This window comes from Varanus komodoensis, unplaced genomic scaffold (genome assembly GCF_004798865.1).
Source record: "Varanus komodoensis strain SLA01 unplaced genomic scaffold, ASM479886v1 scaffold10, whole genome shotgun sequence".
Taxonomy (NCBI): domain Eukaryota; kingdom Metazoa; phylum Chordata; class Lepidosauria; order Squamata; family Varanidae; genus Varanus; species Varanus komodoensis.
Window position 1 is genome coordinate 15488944 of NW_025335269.1, and position 15646 is coordinate 15504589.

A 15646-nucleotide genomic window follows, 5' to 3' on the forward strand; every position below is an offset into this window, starting at 1 on the left:
AAGGTCCACACAACCTGTGGTTAGTGTTGCATCTGCAGCTTATTTTTTTTATCACGCTCCACATCTGTTTTTGAACAGGTACATTAAGCCACAGGAGTGATTAGGTCTACAGCACCACTGGTAAAGCACTGGAAACATAACACTTGCATCATCAAGTGATCTCTGGGATGATCCAGTCAGAAACTGGTAGTTGGATCCCAATTTAATGATACTTTGAGTAGACCCATTGAAATCAATATGACCTAAAGCAACCATTACTCATTTTAGTGCAGTTGTTTTTAATGGATTTACTCTAAGCATGTCTAAATCTCAATTTAACTCTGGAAATAGACTTCTTAGCAATAGTCATAAGCAAATAGTATGAAAGCAACACATGAGTATCAAATCAAAGCCAAGTTTTTTCCAATGATCACTGCAAGTGTTCTAATTAGAAGACAAACTGCATGATCCCTGTCCTTGGCGCGATCGCATGCAGTCATGTTTCCAGATCCATGGGTCTCACAGAGGGTAAAGATGTGATTGAAATTTCAGAGGGAGCAGAGACCCAAGACTTTGCTGATGAGGCTCCTGTGTGCTAGCAACGGATGCGGAAGGGGCAGACGTGACATATCCAGGGCCAGCAATATCTAGCCCATCATCTGCCCATTCCAGGTCTTGCCAGGTATTATGCAACAGCACATACAGTATGTGCAGTGTTGGTTTTGCCATGGGTCTCCACTGATTTAGTCCTAAGTGTTACAGGGCTGGCATGAGGTTAGGTTCATGCTAGTTGTGGTTGTTGCATTGCATTCAGAGCCTTCTTTTTTTCCACTTCTGGGGAACTCAGGGCAGCTGACTAGAACCTGGATCTCCCAATCCCCAGTCCAACACTCTGACCACCATGCCGATGCCCTTAGCCACTTGCCAATTGGCTATGAGTTAGCAACCCCAACATGCAAACAACAATGGAAATATCCAATTGTGAAATAACATTTCTTAATGTCAATTGTTAGCCGAATTCTTCATTAAGAACAACATTTTGTGGGGAAGTAAAAAGTGGTCTGGCCCACATTCTTTCTTTAAAAAAGTGTTACCTGTTATGGCTAGCTGGGTAACAAAAAAAGCCATTCTGGATTTCTGCTTTCTTTTCCAGGTAGAGAGCAAAACAATGGAGTTCCCAGCAATGGTGACAACAAACAGAATCCAAAGGGTCACCAGCTGTTCTGTCTGTAGGAGAGAAAAGGAGCATGATGAATGGAAGGATATGGCTGCGTCAGACCCTAAGCTGTAGCTAAGCAAATGGCCCAGGTGGCTTCGGCACTTGTGAGGGCAGAATGAACTTTCACTTCAGTTCAAAGTTCTGAATGTGGGCATCCAAGGACTGGCTGCTGGAGTTGCTATTCAAATTTTGGAGCAGAGGCCAAACCCCAAGTAGTAAATTAGGAAACCAAATCTGCTGAACCACACGCTGAGCCAGTTACAGAGACTAAATATTGACACTCACAGTGCAATTTTAACATGGCTGCTCAAAAGTAAGTTCAGTGGGGCTCAGACCAAAGTTACCCTATATAGGATTCACCCAGTCATTTAAAGCCAATGTTTCTGGCAACAATAATGCATGGAATAGACTGAGGAGTAGTCTTGCTTCCTGTTTCCCCCAGTAGAAGCCAGATAACTTCATGTAGGAAATGAATGAAAAAACACCTCATTTTGTTCATCGATAAGAGGCAGAATGCCTCTGATATTGGAGATATCTCATACAGCTGTCATGGCTAGAACTGATTGAAGCCTTCTTCCCTGCAAATTTGTCTAATTACCTGTTAAAGTAATCCAAGTGGGTGGCCATCATTAATTTACATTGATGGGTGCCACTTCAGAGAAATAATGATCTTGGCAGCTTGCAGTATTGCAAGCTGCACTCCAAAATGATAGACAAATACGTCCTAATCATAAATGTCAAGAGATACTCCTACTCATCATGTACACAATGGCGGCTGGCCCTGTGTAAACTAAGGAAGCAGCCTCTCCCAAATAGGCGGGGAAGGGGCAGCTGAAACTAGTTGGAGCTTGACTAGACTGGAGTGAGAACGGGCCACTAGTACAATGGGCAGAGCAGAGGGAGCGGCAACAGAATGTTTAACCGGCAGTATAAAAGTTCCAACCTGAGCTGTTGGAAATGCTGAGAAAATTACCTTGCTTTGCTTGTGTGTGTGTGTAGTCCCCTTTATTCCTGCCTCCTTCTGAAGAGCAAACTCACCTGGTTTGTTTTTGGTCAGGTACAGCAGGCAAACTCACAGCCTTATGAGGCTTCCCAGATTTGGGTAACAAAACTGGGGGGTATTCTTCATATGGCTGTTTTATTCCTCAATGGGCCTATTTTCAGACAGTATGAGCCAAATTATTAGTGGTGGCAGCATCTTTCCTCAAAGGCTAAGAGAATGATATGTCCAAGGCTGAAGTACAGGCTGGATCTAATGTTTATGTAGAAGTCCCTACTGAGATCCCCTTTCCGCCTTCCTACTTGTCAAAGAATAAGGTGCAGGCATTGTCCAGCCCAGAGGCCCTGCAGTCAGTCCTGGAAGTTTGACACAGACCTTAGGCAGAAATAAGAACCAGATTCTTGAGTGCAACAGGGTGGTTGGTTCTGCTCTCTTGACCAGTGAGAAGGAGGAGGCCAAGGTTTTATTGTCCCAGGAGTGATCAGAAAAGATAGAAAAAGGCTTGGTATGCATATTCATTTGTTGCATGGGCAGAAAGCCTTCATGGCTAAAGCAGACCTTTACGGCTGGGTAACTCACTATATCCTAGCCTTAGAACTCAGTAGCACCAGCCGGACCATGTGTTGCAGGTCCAGGGCTGCCTGATCCCAGACAGGCTTTCTTAACTTTGAGCAGAAGTGGACTAAATCTGACGGTACCTTTTGGGGAACTGAAAAAAGGGGCACAAAAGCAACATAATGACCATCACTTAGCCACACAAGGGCTCCTGAGAGCTAGCAGTACTGCTGTTGGAATTTGGAAGTTCCTGGCTCAGCTTCAAGTTTCCCAGAAGGTGATGCCAAAGGAGGGAGGGCTTTGCAAGCAAATGCATAGTGCTGTACACCTGGCTTTGTCTGGCCACCTTAGGTGGCCATTTACACCTTACTCAAAGAACAGGAATTGCATCACCAGAAAGAGGGCAAAAGTGGAGACAGGTTTGGGTAACAGGTGCACAGGCAAGTGTATATGTGTAAGTACAGGTTTAGAAATAAAAAGTATAATTCCTGTCAAACACATCAAGCCAGGAACTGGGGTGGAGGGTGCTATTGCACTCGAGCCCTGCTTGTGGGTTTCCTGTGGGGAGCAGATGGACCAATGTGTGAACTGAATGCTGCACTAGATGGACCTATAGTCTGATCCAACATGGCTTTTCTTGTGTTGGATCAGCTAATACTGGGTGAGATGGTAACCAGGTAAGCTGGCTGTTTGCCTGCTCTGTTACTATCATTACATTGCATTTATATCCTGCCTTTTTTCTTGTGAGGAACCAAAAGAAGCCAATATATAGCTCCATTTTATCCCTGCAACAACAACCCTGTGGAGTGGGTTGCCTGAGAGTCTGTGACTGGCCCAAAGCCACCCTGTGAGCCAAGTGGGGACTAGACCCTAGATTCTCTGGGTCACCAGTCCGATACTCTAACCACCACACCACACTGGCTCTACTGCCTAGGTGGTCATTGTTGATGGAAAGCTGGAAGGCTATTGCCCTGCTCTCCCTTCTTATGGTTATTGACCTTTAAACCTGTTTGGACTGTGAAAGCTGGACCATAAGGAAGGCTGAGTGCCGAAGAATTGAGGCCTTTGAATTGTGGTGCTGGAGGAGACTCCTGCAAGTCCCTTGGACTGCAAGGTGATCAAACCAGTCAGTCCTAGAGGAGATCAACCCTGACTGCTTTTTAGAAGGCCAGATCCTAAAGATGAAACTCAAATACTTTGGCCACCAAATCAGAAGGAAGGACTCCCTGGAGAAGAGCCTAATGCTGGGAACAAATGAAGGCAAAAGAAGAAGGGAATGACAGAGAATGAGGTGGCTACAGGGAGTCACTGGGGCAGTGGGCGTGAGCCTGGGTGGACTCCGAGGGATAGTGGAAGACAGGAGAGCCTGGAGGAATGTTGTCCATGGGGTTGTGATGGGTTGGGTGTGACTTCGCGTCTAACAACAACAACAAACCTGTTTGGACAGGCCAGTCCATCAAATAGACGAGATCTTCAAGTAGACGACTGCCCCCTGCTAAGTCTCCAAAATAGAGGTTTGTAAGATGGACCACCTGGCCGCCCTCGGCTTCACAGTTATCTGGATTAGACTTTACATACACATTCACCTTAATATTTAAATATATTTATTTCTGTTTCTTGACATTAATGAAATACAGTGGCAGTCTGTCTTATGTTCTCCTCTTTGGGAGATATGTAGAGTAACAATTCCTGTGCACCAATTCCAGCCTCGGGAGTCTTGAATGCTAGGTACCATGGCACTGGTATGCAAGCTGAACAAATCAGTGATGATGAACAATTTTGCAACTCCCTTTCATTCCAGGCTGAGGACATACACCAGGCAAGCCTGGGGAGCCCTTAAAGGGAGATCCAATGTTGTTGACGGATTGTTCAGAGTGGCAGCCACTAATCCAGGTCAATTTTTGTTGAGCCAGATTTCTGTGTGGCTATGGTCAGTAATACAGCTATTTATCATTTCTTATAACTTAGGACAGCAGGATCATATAGTTCATCTGTAAAAGCTTTCCTTCATTTTAACGGATCTGGCTAAAATGGCATATATTCCAAGCTGTACACTTAGTAGCACAGAATAGTAGAGTTGGAAGGGGCCTATAAGACCATCAAGTCCAACCCCCATTTCAATGCAGGGCTCCAGTCAAAACATCCCTGAGAGAGGGATGGCCAACTGTCTCTTGAATGTCTCCTGTGTGGGAAAGCCTACAACCTCCCTTGTTCATTGGTTCCACTCTGTCCTGCTCTTCCAGACAGTTTTTCCTAATGTCCAGTTGGAACCTATTTTCTGTAACTTAAGCCCTGCACTCTGGGATGACTGAAAAAAGATCCTGGCCCTCTTCAGTGTGACAGTCTTTCAAATATTTGAAAAGTGCTATCATATCTCCTCTCAGGCTTTGCTTCTCAAAGCTAAACTGTTCTTTTCATAGAGACTTGTTTCTGGTCCTCTGATCATCTTTGTTCTCCTCCTCTGAACCCTTTTCAAACTCTGGAGCCCAGAAATGGACACATAACTCAAGATGAAGCCTAATTAGTGCTGAATACAGGGGGACCAGCACCTCACATAATTTGGAAGCTATACTTCTATTAATGCCACCCAGTACAGCATTTGCCACTTCTGCAGCTACATCACATTATTGATTCATATTCAACGTGTGATCTAGAACAATTCCAAGAACCTTCTCACTGGTAGCATTGTTGAGCCTAGCATCTGCCATCTTGTAACTGTGCATTTGGTTCCCTTTTTCCTAAGTGTAGAACTTGGCATTTGTCCCTATGGAATTTCACTCTGTTGCTTGCAGCCCAACATTCCAGTCTGTCAAGATCACTTTGCATTTTATTTCTGTCTTCCAGGCTGTTAGCTATTCCACCCAATTTTGTGGGATAGTTGCTATACTATCAAATAGTATTAGATGTTTCTAATACTTGCAAAGGGTTTATTGATAACAGAAATTCAAATGCAGGCTGAGCCAGCAGCAAATGAGTCAGAGTGCACGGGACAATTTGTAAGGAGATGCACAGGGAACATGTCTCAAAGTATTTCTTCTGCATTAAAGCCATTTCTGTGCATAAGGGTTGCACTGGTTAAATTTTTGGATTATCAGGGCTATTTTTTCTTGCATGCCCATTTACTCACCCATAAGTGAATCTTTCCCTCTATATTAGCAGATTAAATACTTCAAATGTATTTCATATTAGGATATTTTGATCTTCTTTAGTGGAAAAAATTGGATTCAGATCAGTGCCATCCGAATGGAGTTCATCAAATTGCCCTGTCTTAAGTTCAAATTGTAAATGGTGCATTCCGTGTTTGATCCCAGACAATAAAATACCTCGATGTGAATGGATTAGATAATATTTCTATGAAGGTTGCTGTAATGAATCCTTGTCTAAATTAGGTATCTGTCAAAAAATATTCCACCTTGATGCTTCATCTGGCACAATTAATCCTGCTGTTATATTAGAAATTCTTATTTGGCTTTCTTTATCTGGTATCCCACTCATTTGCGACTGGGCCAAATTTCTTAGTTATTCAGCAGTACATCCTGCCAGGACATTTCTATATAAGGTTAGCTAGCTGTCACCACATATATGCTTCATACCATATTGAGACTGCTATTATCTAGACTTCTATTGATGACTGTCAACGCTGGAAAGGCAGTACAAGGTTGGTATTGATATTTTTTTCCAGTTACTAACAATGCGGTAGGAAACCATGAAAAAGGACCTGCACACACATACATACAAAGACTCCTTCTCTCTTAAAAACTGGGGGGTGTGGGGAAGGTGTGCAATGCATCTTTAAGCACAATTGTTTTTAATTAATACAATAATAAATAAACAATGCCATTCTCTTGGAAAATTCACTTGTGCCCCCCTGAAGTGATCTTATTTCAGGTAGAATTGGAATCTGGATTCTGTTTTTAAAATGTTTTCTTCACTGAAAAAGCATTTAAAGGTAAAGGTAAAGGTTTCCCCTTAACATAAAGTCCAGTCATGCCTGACTCTAGGGGGCTGTGCTCATCTCCGTTTCCTAGCCGAGGGAGCCAGCATTTGTCCGCAGGCAGTCTCCGTGGTCCTGTGGCCGGCATGACTAAACACCGAAGTGCACAGAATGCTGTTACCTGCCCACAGAAGTGGTACCTTTTTATCTACTTGCATTTGCATGCTTTCGAACTGCAAGGTTGGCAGGGACAGAGCAACAGGAACTCACCCTGTTGTGCAGATTCGAACTGGCGACCATTTACACATGCAACCTGCATCCTATTATATGGAAGTGGGCTCCATTGATTGATTTGAAAAGGTGCATTTCCATCTAACAATCATAATCTGGCCAAAGTTTGAAGCAGCACTGGTACAAGGTTTAGGGTGGGAGGGCACATACCATATCTCCTCAACACCTCAACACCACCTGCTCACTGCATTTCCATCCACCTCCCACTGCATCTGCAGCCCCACAGCTTCCCCCCACCATCTGCCACATCCCTGCCTGTCTTCCCAGTGCTGCTACAGCTCTCTGAAGAGCTGTATCAGCTATGAAAAGCAGCTCATCCGGCACTTTGGAGAGCTGCAACACAGGCCAACTCTTGGGACACCCCCTCCCAAAATGCCCAGCTCTGCAGAAGAACCTCTCAGAGCTAGACAGGTGGGCCTAGCTTACTCTCCGAAGAACGGTGACTGCCACTTGCTCCAGCCAGAGCAGCTTCACCTGCCCTCTTGCCTGTACTGGGAATATTCTCAGCACGGGCCAGAGGGCAGGTTGGTCGGGGTGAGCAGCTGCCACAGAGAGCCACACTGGCTGCTTTTTTGTTGTGGCATATGCCACAGTGAGTGAGCAACTGGTGGGTCTCTTCAGAACTCCTGCTGGAGGTGGTGGCAGGTCCTCCGGGTGGGGGCAGAGAAGGGTAATTTACCACTCCTCCCTCTCTGCTCTCTGTAGTGGGAGATTCAGCAAGCTTTATGGGAGGGCTGACTGTGCTTTTAAACCCCATGTATTTAGGTGGGGAAAGAATTCCTATGTAGAGTAGATTCAAATCAATCATAAATAACTCATCCCATTAATCTCAATGGGCTTGCTCTAAGTATGACCATATCTGGACTATAGACAGGTATTATTCAGGGAAACCTGAAACATGGAAATCAATTTAGGGAGCAATTCTATGCCCCCAAGAAAGCATCTAGGATGCCATAAGATAATTCAGATTCCCAGATCCAAAGCTGGGGACAGAGTTGTAAATTTAAGGTGTAATGCCCCTCTCTCCAGACCTTTAGCATTGTGTGTCATGTCCTTTAGATTGTAACTCTGAGGGAAGAGACTGTCTTTCTACTGATATTTGTAAGCTGTTTCAGGAGGCTATTTGCTAGTGAATAAGATAGAAATGTGTTACATGAAATAAAGAATAATCATCCCAATTTGGGAGGGATATATACATAAGGGAGTAGGGAGGTACGGAGAAAATGAAGAGTAGCATGGTCAAAAGGGAATGAAGTGAAAAAGGAATCAACAGTGACGGTTCTATAAAAAGAGAAGAAAAGCTTGCTATTTACAGATCAACCTGTGGATGTCAGCGTTTTGTTTTTGTTTTGCAATTGTGCAAGGAAAATCAACTGAAAAATAGCTTCCAAAAGAAGGAAAACTACTTGCCTATTTTTTTTAAACCCACACATGACATGCAAACCCTCCTCAGGACATACAGAAAAGGCTTTGAACTTTCTGTATAAGACTGTAATTTCCTCCAATATTTTGGCACTAAGCTGCAGCCGCAAAACTGACACTCTTGCTCAGAAGTCCCTAATGAACCAAAGCATGAAAAAAGAAAATGCATCCAGCTGTCAACTCAAAATGAAAAGCTTTCCGTATCTAACCAGTGAGCTTTGCTTGCCTGCCAAGCTCCTAGAAAATACAAAGGCACACAACAGTAAGAAAGCTTCATGTTTCATACCTTAAAGGAAGAATAAAAGGATTCCCACTCTTCTTTCTCAAGAATGTCAATAAAAGTCACGGCTTCAGTACAAGCGATGGGAGTAGCATCCAGGCTCTCACCGTCAGTTCCATTCGAGTCCCTGCTGGCTGCCGTGACCCCGACTTGCATGGCTTTATTTTCCTTTCAGAAGCACTCAGGTTCTCCTTGTGACAGTTAAACACCGCCAAGCTCACCTCAGAGAAGAGCAATAGCAACAGCTGCTCCACCACTGGCTACCGGAGGCATCAGACTTCAAAGCAACTGAGCAACACCATCTAAGCTGGAAATCTTTCCCCCACTTCCCCCAAAGGCTCTGCCTGCCACAAGAACTTGCTCTCTGGATGCTTCTCCTCAGCCCATGGAGCCAATAATACTTGTTGAGTTATCTTTCTACCTGTGCCGGCTCTAGGTTGCCACGCGTCTGAGGGGTCAACTGGGAAACCCAGTGCCAAGCTCCCTGCAAATCAGCTCGGCTAAATCATATTCAAGCACGGCAGCATTCAGCAGAGCTAGCCAAACAGAACTTTGCCCGTTCTGCTTGCTTTGCTCTGGTGCCTCGCCTTCGCACAAGCACTTCACCATCATGGGTCAAGTTCAGAGGTCATCACCACCCTGAGCAATCTGTTCAGCTCAGGCTCCTCTGTTCCTTTGATGAGTTCAATTTCACTCAACCCTGTTTATGTCTTGACTGCATCTTCTCAGAGACCCCAAAGCCCAGTTCGAAAGCTAAGGCAATGATAGTATCTCATAGTATAACTTCTAGCTAGACTGCTAGGATTGCTTTCCTCTGTGGAAGTTGAGGCATCTTTCTTTTTTAAAACCAGAGTTGCCGTACTAGGTCTACCAGATCCTGACGGAATGATATGGTGATGATGAAGCCCTATGTTGCAGTGCAAAAGTGTCTGAGCCTCAGCTTTCCCCACTGCTGCCTGATTTGGAGTAACAGCAAGTTAAACCTTCAAGTCCTCACTACAGACTGTGTGCATGATTGCAGCAGCCTCATTTCAGCCACCCCTGGAAACCCCCGTTCTCACAAATGGTGCCTCCAGCCGATTCCCACTAGCCACTTATGATGGCCCAACATACTTTCCAAGGTACTTGTGTGTAGGGGGAAGATTTGGGGGCAGGGGACTAGCCATTTGCTTGGGAGAGAATGTCATTTGGTCTGCATTTTCAGGCAAACCGGCCTAATTCTCTCCCATGCATAGACTGGAAGACATGTCTCTGAATGTTGTTCTTGGTGTATAAATTGCATTCAGAGATGGGCATATTAACACTATCCCAAGGTTTTTCTTCTTGAAAAGTGGTTGCTTTATACTCTCCAAGTTCATTATGTTAAGACTTTGGCCGAACTCGCATTTGGCATTCTAAGCCAAGTCTGTGGGTTTAATTCTGAGGTGAGAAGAGTTCATTTTAATTTTCTTAGGAAGATTTTAGGGTTACCTCCCTGTACAGGGGAGGTAATTACCTGTTTAGAAAAGGGTATTTGATCAGCTGAATGCCAGGATTGGACAAATGCCCTGAATGTGGCTTTGTCTGCATTTCTCTGCAGTTCCTAATAGTGTAGTATATCCACTTACAGCTCAAAGACTCTTGTCAGTGAGTGAGTTTGGTGTGTGGTTGAGAGAAGCGGAGAAGAGGCGAAGAGGCTTCCAAAGCTGAGGTTTTCTCCTGAGGTTTAAGGAAGAAAGGAACTGTGGTTTAAGGAAGGCACAACTCTGTTATACAAACATTAAAAGATTTAGATCTGCAACCGAAAATCTTGCTTCCTTTTAGTTTTTCAGTAATTGTTAGAACTTCACATCTGCATAGATTAACTGTTTCCAAACACAGGGGAGCATTTACACTCATTTCAGTGTGTTGCTCTCTCCTCTCAGATCTCAGTCAGCATGACCTCAAATTAATGAATTAGCATGACCTCAATTAATGAATGTGAGTGGAACTAGAATACTGAGTCTGTTCATCATGGCCTTCTATATTTTAACCTGTTTAAGAACTGCATGAAGAGACTAATTCTCCCTCTCCTAAGAAAACTAGTAGGACCATCTGCTCTGCTTAATGAACAGTGATTTATCCTGTATCATTGGAGGGTTGCACATTTCATTTGTATTACAATGAAAATTAGGAAAAAATATGTTGGGCTTTTAAAGAAAGAAACATCTGTTTTATGTCACTGTTTTAATTGCTATAGAGCAGGACTCCTGTATCTGCTGTCTCAGTTACTGCAGTTTCACTTAACCACAACTGACCATTGGCCCTTGATATTCATGGGGTTAGGGGCGTAGGACCCCCATGAAAGTAGGAAAAACTGCAAGTATCTCTAGGGAACCATGCACTCTGTTTGGGGATGCCATACTCTTTGTCTCAGTACGAACCAGCCTCACTCACATGTTTTGTCCCTCAGTAGGTGCAAATATTCTAGAGATATTCATAATTTTTCTCTCGAGGCATTCACAATTTTTCCCTAGAAGTATTTGTGTTTTTTCCACTTCTGTGGGGGCTCTGCACCTCTAATCCCTGCAAATGAGGTACTCGCTACTATCAGTGGTTTCAGGCTTCAGACAGGAGGGTCCTGCTGTATTTGTTCTTTGGTATCTAAGTCTATTACTGGTCTGCGACAGTAATAAAAATTCATTAAATCATTTACCCGGTTCAGTCATAACACCCAAATTCCTTGATTCTGTTTATTTATTCATGCTATTCCACATTGTCACTACTGATGTGATGTATATGTATATTAGCAGTGGTGTATAAAGTAATTCCCCACACAAACTGTGTAGGCATTTAAAAATTTTAAGAAGCATGTAAGTAGCATAAACAAATAGAGCTAATATCCTAATCCAGCCCATATCCTAAGTGAACATGCTGAAGACCTAAAAGTATGGGAAGAGACTGGTAGACCTAGGCTGATAACATCACTCAAGCGTTAAACATGTATTTTAAAATATAACTACACTGAACGATATCACCATGCTTTTGGTGGGACATATAGTACAATCCTAGCCATGTTTCATTCAGTTCCATTGCAGCCTTAGTTGTATGACTGACTTTTGCTAGTTTGGGCACAGAAATGATCTATTCATACTGCAGTGCTTTCAGTTTTCACTGATTGCTGTTCTAGTCTTTGGAAAAGGCCTCAAAGCCTGTCCTATCCACTCCATCCACATATGAGAGTAGGAGGGCAGAACAAGAGGCAGAGCCTTTTTAGTGGCGGTGCGACAATATTTTAAGCTAGTTTTTAGCTTAATTTTTTGTTGGAATTCTAGTGCTGCTGCTTTTTGTATATTAATTATTTTGTATATTAATTATTTTTAATTATTATTTTTAATTTCCCCTCTTGTATGCACATGTTCACATGGTGAGAAGGTTTGAGAGTGTCAGAGAGAACAAGAGCACTGCAACAAGGAGGTCAGACCCTCTCGCCTGCTTTTGGTCTTCTAGCAGGGTCACCCCAGGCAGAATGGTCAAAGTGGAGACACCAGAGTGCGATGCATCAGTAATGGTCACATTAGCAGAAGAGAATGGACATTCCCCATGGTGATGGGGTGGAGAAACTTCTGAGGGCAGCTAGTGGCAGCAGCAGCAGTAGAAGGAAACACTGTTGGAGGGTCTTTCACCACACACTCTGGTTAGCCTTGTGCAGAGGACAGCCATGTCAAATCACATCTGGCTATTTTCTACCTTATAAACCCTACAAGGAAGCAATCCAAAATGAAAAAAGAGATAGTGCCAGAAGATGAGACTCCCACGTTGGAAGGCTCTGGACTAGGGAAGAGCAAATGGCAAATACTAATGGGCTGCTGCTTGTGACACAACTAGATCAAAGCTGAAAGGAAGTTTACTGGCCATTATGCACAGAGGCAAAAGGAAAATCCAGTGCAGCACAACACACACTGTGGGATGTGAGAAGTGTGAATAAAGACAAACAGGAAACTGCGAAGCTGAACAGAATGGTTAAATATTGCAACACTTGATAGGAGTGAACTGGAATTGGCATTTCCAGTCAGACAAACATGAAGAATGCCTCTAATGCTGAGGCAAGACAGAGCACAGGCAGTAAGGGGGTTATATGACCAAATTTCCCCATATGTGAATATGTGAGCAAATTGTATCAATCAGAAGTTGTGGGAAGCCTACCTGCAGGAAAATCATTCATGCCTATGCTCCGCAACAGATGCTGAAGAAGGAGAAACTGAAAACTTTTGTGCTGATGTCCAAGAGGAAATCTGGAACACACCAGACCAAGATGTGCTGGTAATTGTGACAGCAGTGCAAAAGTAGGAAAAAACCCAGAATCCAGTGTTCTGTGAAGCCAACAATCGGTTATCACAAATACATACTTCAGGCAACCAATCAGATGTCTGTAGGAATGGACTTCACCAGATGGCCAATACAGACATCAAATAGACTATATAATTGTCTGCACAGGAGACGGCGTGGAGATGGAGAAGCTGCAGCCAAAGACCGGTAGCAGATGGTGGTAGTGACCATGCACTATTGTTATCAAAAAGTCAGAGTAAAGCTGGAAAAGATCACTCACAGAAGCACAATACCAAATACAACTTAAATAACATTCTTGATCAATTTGAAGTCCACCTGAAGAACAGATTTGCAGTATTGAACTCAGTCCAGAAGAATGGTGAACTGAATGGAGACATTATTATGGAAGAATGCAAAAAGACATTTTCTGTAGGAAACGAAAGAAAAAGCCAACATGGATGTTATTCATTGCTAAGGAAAGTTGATGAGCAAAAGCAAAAGGTGACAGAAATATAGCCAGAAACCTGAATGCAACTTTTCAGTGACTATTACATAGAAACAAATAGAGCTAATACAATGGCCAGTGAAAAGAACAGAAAAGAACAAAGGAGGAAACACAAGAGACCTCTTCCAGAAGAGCCAAGAAATCAAAGGGAAACGTTGAAAGACCACAAGGAGAATGTTGACCAACTGCAAGGGTTTACTTTCTAACCAAGAAAAGGTAGAAATAATTGATGGAAAAACTATACAAAGGATGGTGGATTCCTTCAAAAAGGAATACTATGAGGAAGAACCTGTAATATTGCAAAGTGAAATGTGAGATCTCTGAAAGCAGTTAGAAGGAACAAACTGCCTGGAGTAGATATGGTACCAATAGAACTTCTCAAAGCTGCTAGGACTGAATTGCTCCAAATCCTAACAAGAATGTGGCAGCAAATATGGAAAACTAAACAATGGCCCACAGACTAGAAATGTTCAATATCTATTCCAATCCCCAAGAAAGGAGACACAAGAGCGTGCAACCACCATAGGACCATCGCATTACTCTCCCACGCAAGCGAGGTGATGCTCCAACTGTTGCAAAAACTATATGGAGTGACAATTGCCAGGCCATTCAGGCTGGGCTCCTGTTAGCATCCAGGGCATGGACAGCTAACTGGCTGACATGGGGACCAGAACCCGGGTAATTAGGCTGAAGTCCAAACAGTAGTCCAAACCAAATCCAAATCAACAGTCCGAGGTCAGTACCAGGAGCAGGCAGAAGAGCAAGTAAGTCCAGTCCAATAGATGAAAGTGTAGCATACTCGTAGCAAGCCAGGGGACAGAAACCAATGAGGCAACACAAACAGGAGCAGGTACCTTAGGGCTAGAACCGGAACAGGTACCTTAGGGCTGATTTTCTAGAGGCAAGGTGCCAGACAAGGGTGCATTTTATCGCATGTTCTGTTCAATCTATGCACAGAACATGTGTTAAGGAAAGCTGGATCAGGATCAGAGGAAGGAGTGAAAATTAGTGGAAGATTAGAGGAAAACTAGTGGTAGCATCAATAGTTTAAGATATGCAGATGGTATCCTCTTACTGTCAGCAATGAACTGAAATGACTCCTGATGAAAGGGAAAACAGAAAGCGCAAAAATTGGACTGCAGTTGAATATTAAGTAAGCAAAAATCATGACTACACAAGAATCACACAGCTTTCATGTCAACAATGAAAAATGGGGATCATTTTGCACATTTTGGCTCAGTTATCAATTCAAAAGGAGATTACAGGAAATCAGAGGAAGACTGAGACTTAGAAGGACAGTAAGGAAAGAACTAGAAAAGATCATCAAGTGTAAAGATCTTTTATTGAAGTCCAAGGACAAGATCATCCATGCTATTGTATTCCCAATTGCTATATATGGGTGTGAAAGCACAAAGTCCCCCAAATCACCCCAGAATGCACATTTTCACATTTTCAACAGGGAGAAATGCTAAACGTAGGTCTCTTTTAAATGTATGCTTCATATTTTTCTACATCTAAATTTGTGCAAAATTACAGAAACAAAAATGGTGTATAAGTCAGGAATAGCCAGTCAGCTGTGGAATTTGCAGGTCAGAGTCACAGACATCCAAACTTCTTTTACATCCCTAACTACAAGTGCCATCCTATGCGTGATTAGCAAGTTTTCTATCAAAATATGCACAGAATTTCACTGTAAGACTGACTTCTCCCAATGGCTAAGACTGACTTAACCCAACGGCTAAGAACATCTTTGGAGATATTTCACTAGGTGCAATCCATGCATTTTTCAATATGTGCCTGGTGTTTCTCAGAGATGCAAAAGGTTTAAATGCATTTTAATCAAAAATATATATGATGAATTTAACATGCAGTGTCAATGGATCCCTTAAAAATCACTGAAAGGAGAAATGTTGTTAGTCGCGAAGTCGTGTCCAACCCATCGCGACCCCATGGACAACATTCCTCCAGGACTTCCTGTCCTCCACCATCTCCCGGAGTCCACCTAAGCTCACACCAACTGCCTCAGTGACTCCATCTAGCCACCACATCCTCTGCGGTCCCCTTCTTCTTTTGCCATCTATTGTTCCCAGCATTAGACTCTTCTCCAGGGAGTCCTTCCTTCTCATTAGGTGGCCAAAGTATTTGAGTTTCATCTTCAATATCTGGCCTTCTAA

The 15646-nt window shown here is 43.3% G+C and overlaps 1 protein-coding gene across 1 annotated transcript in view; it reads right to left on the reverse strand.

Moving 5' to 3' along the window:
- Window positions 1–8836, reverse strand: part of NPSR1 (neuropeptide S receptor 1) — a 48284-nt gene extending 39448 nt beyond the window's left edge. The window contains exons 1-2 of the mRNA XM_044419149.1: window positions 8687–8836; window positions 1074–1206 (exon numbers count right to left, since the gene is read on the reverse strand). Coding sequence (XP_044275084.1) covers window positions 1074–1206; window positions 8687–8836 — 283 coding nt within the window. The remainder of the gene's footprint in view (window positions 1–1073; window positions 1207–8686) is intronic.
- Between the last annotated feature and the right edge of the window lie 6810 nt (window positions 8837–15646).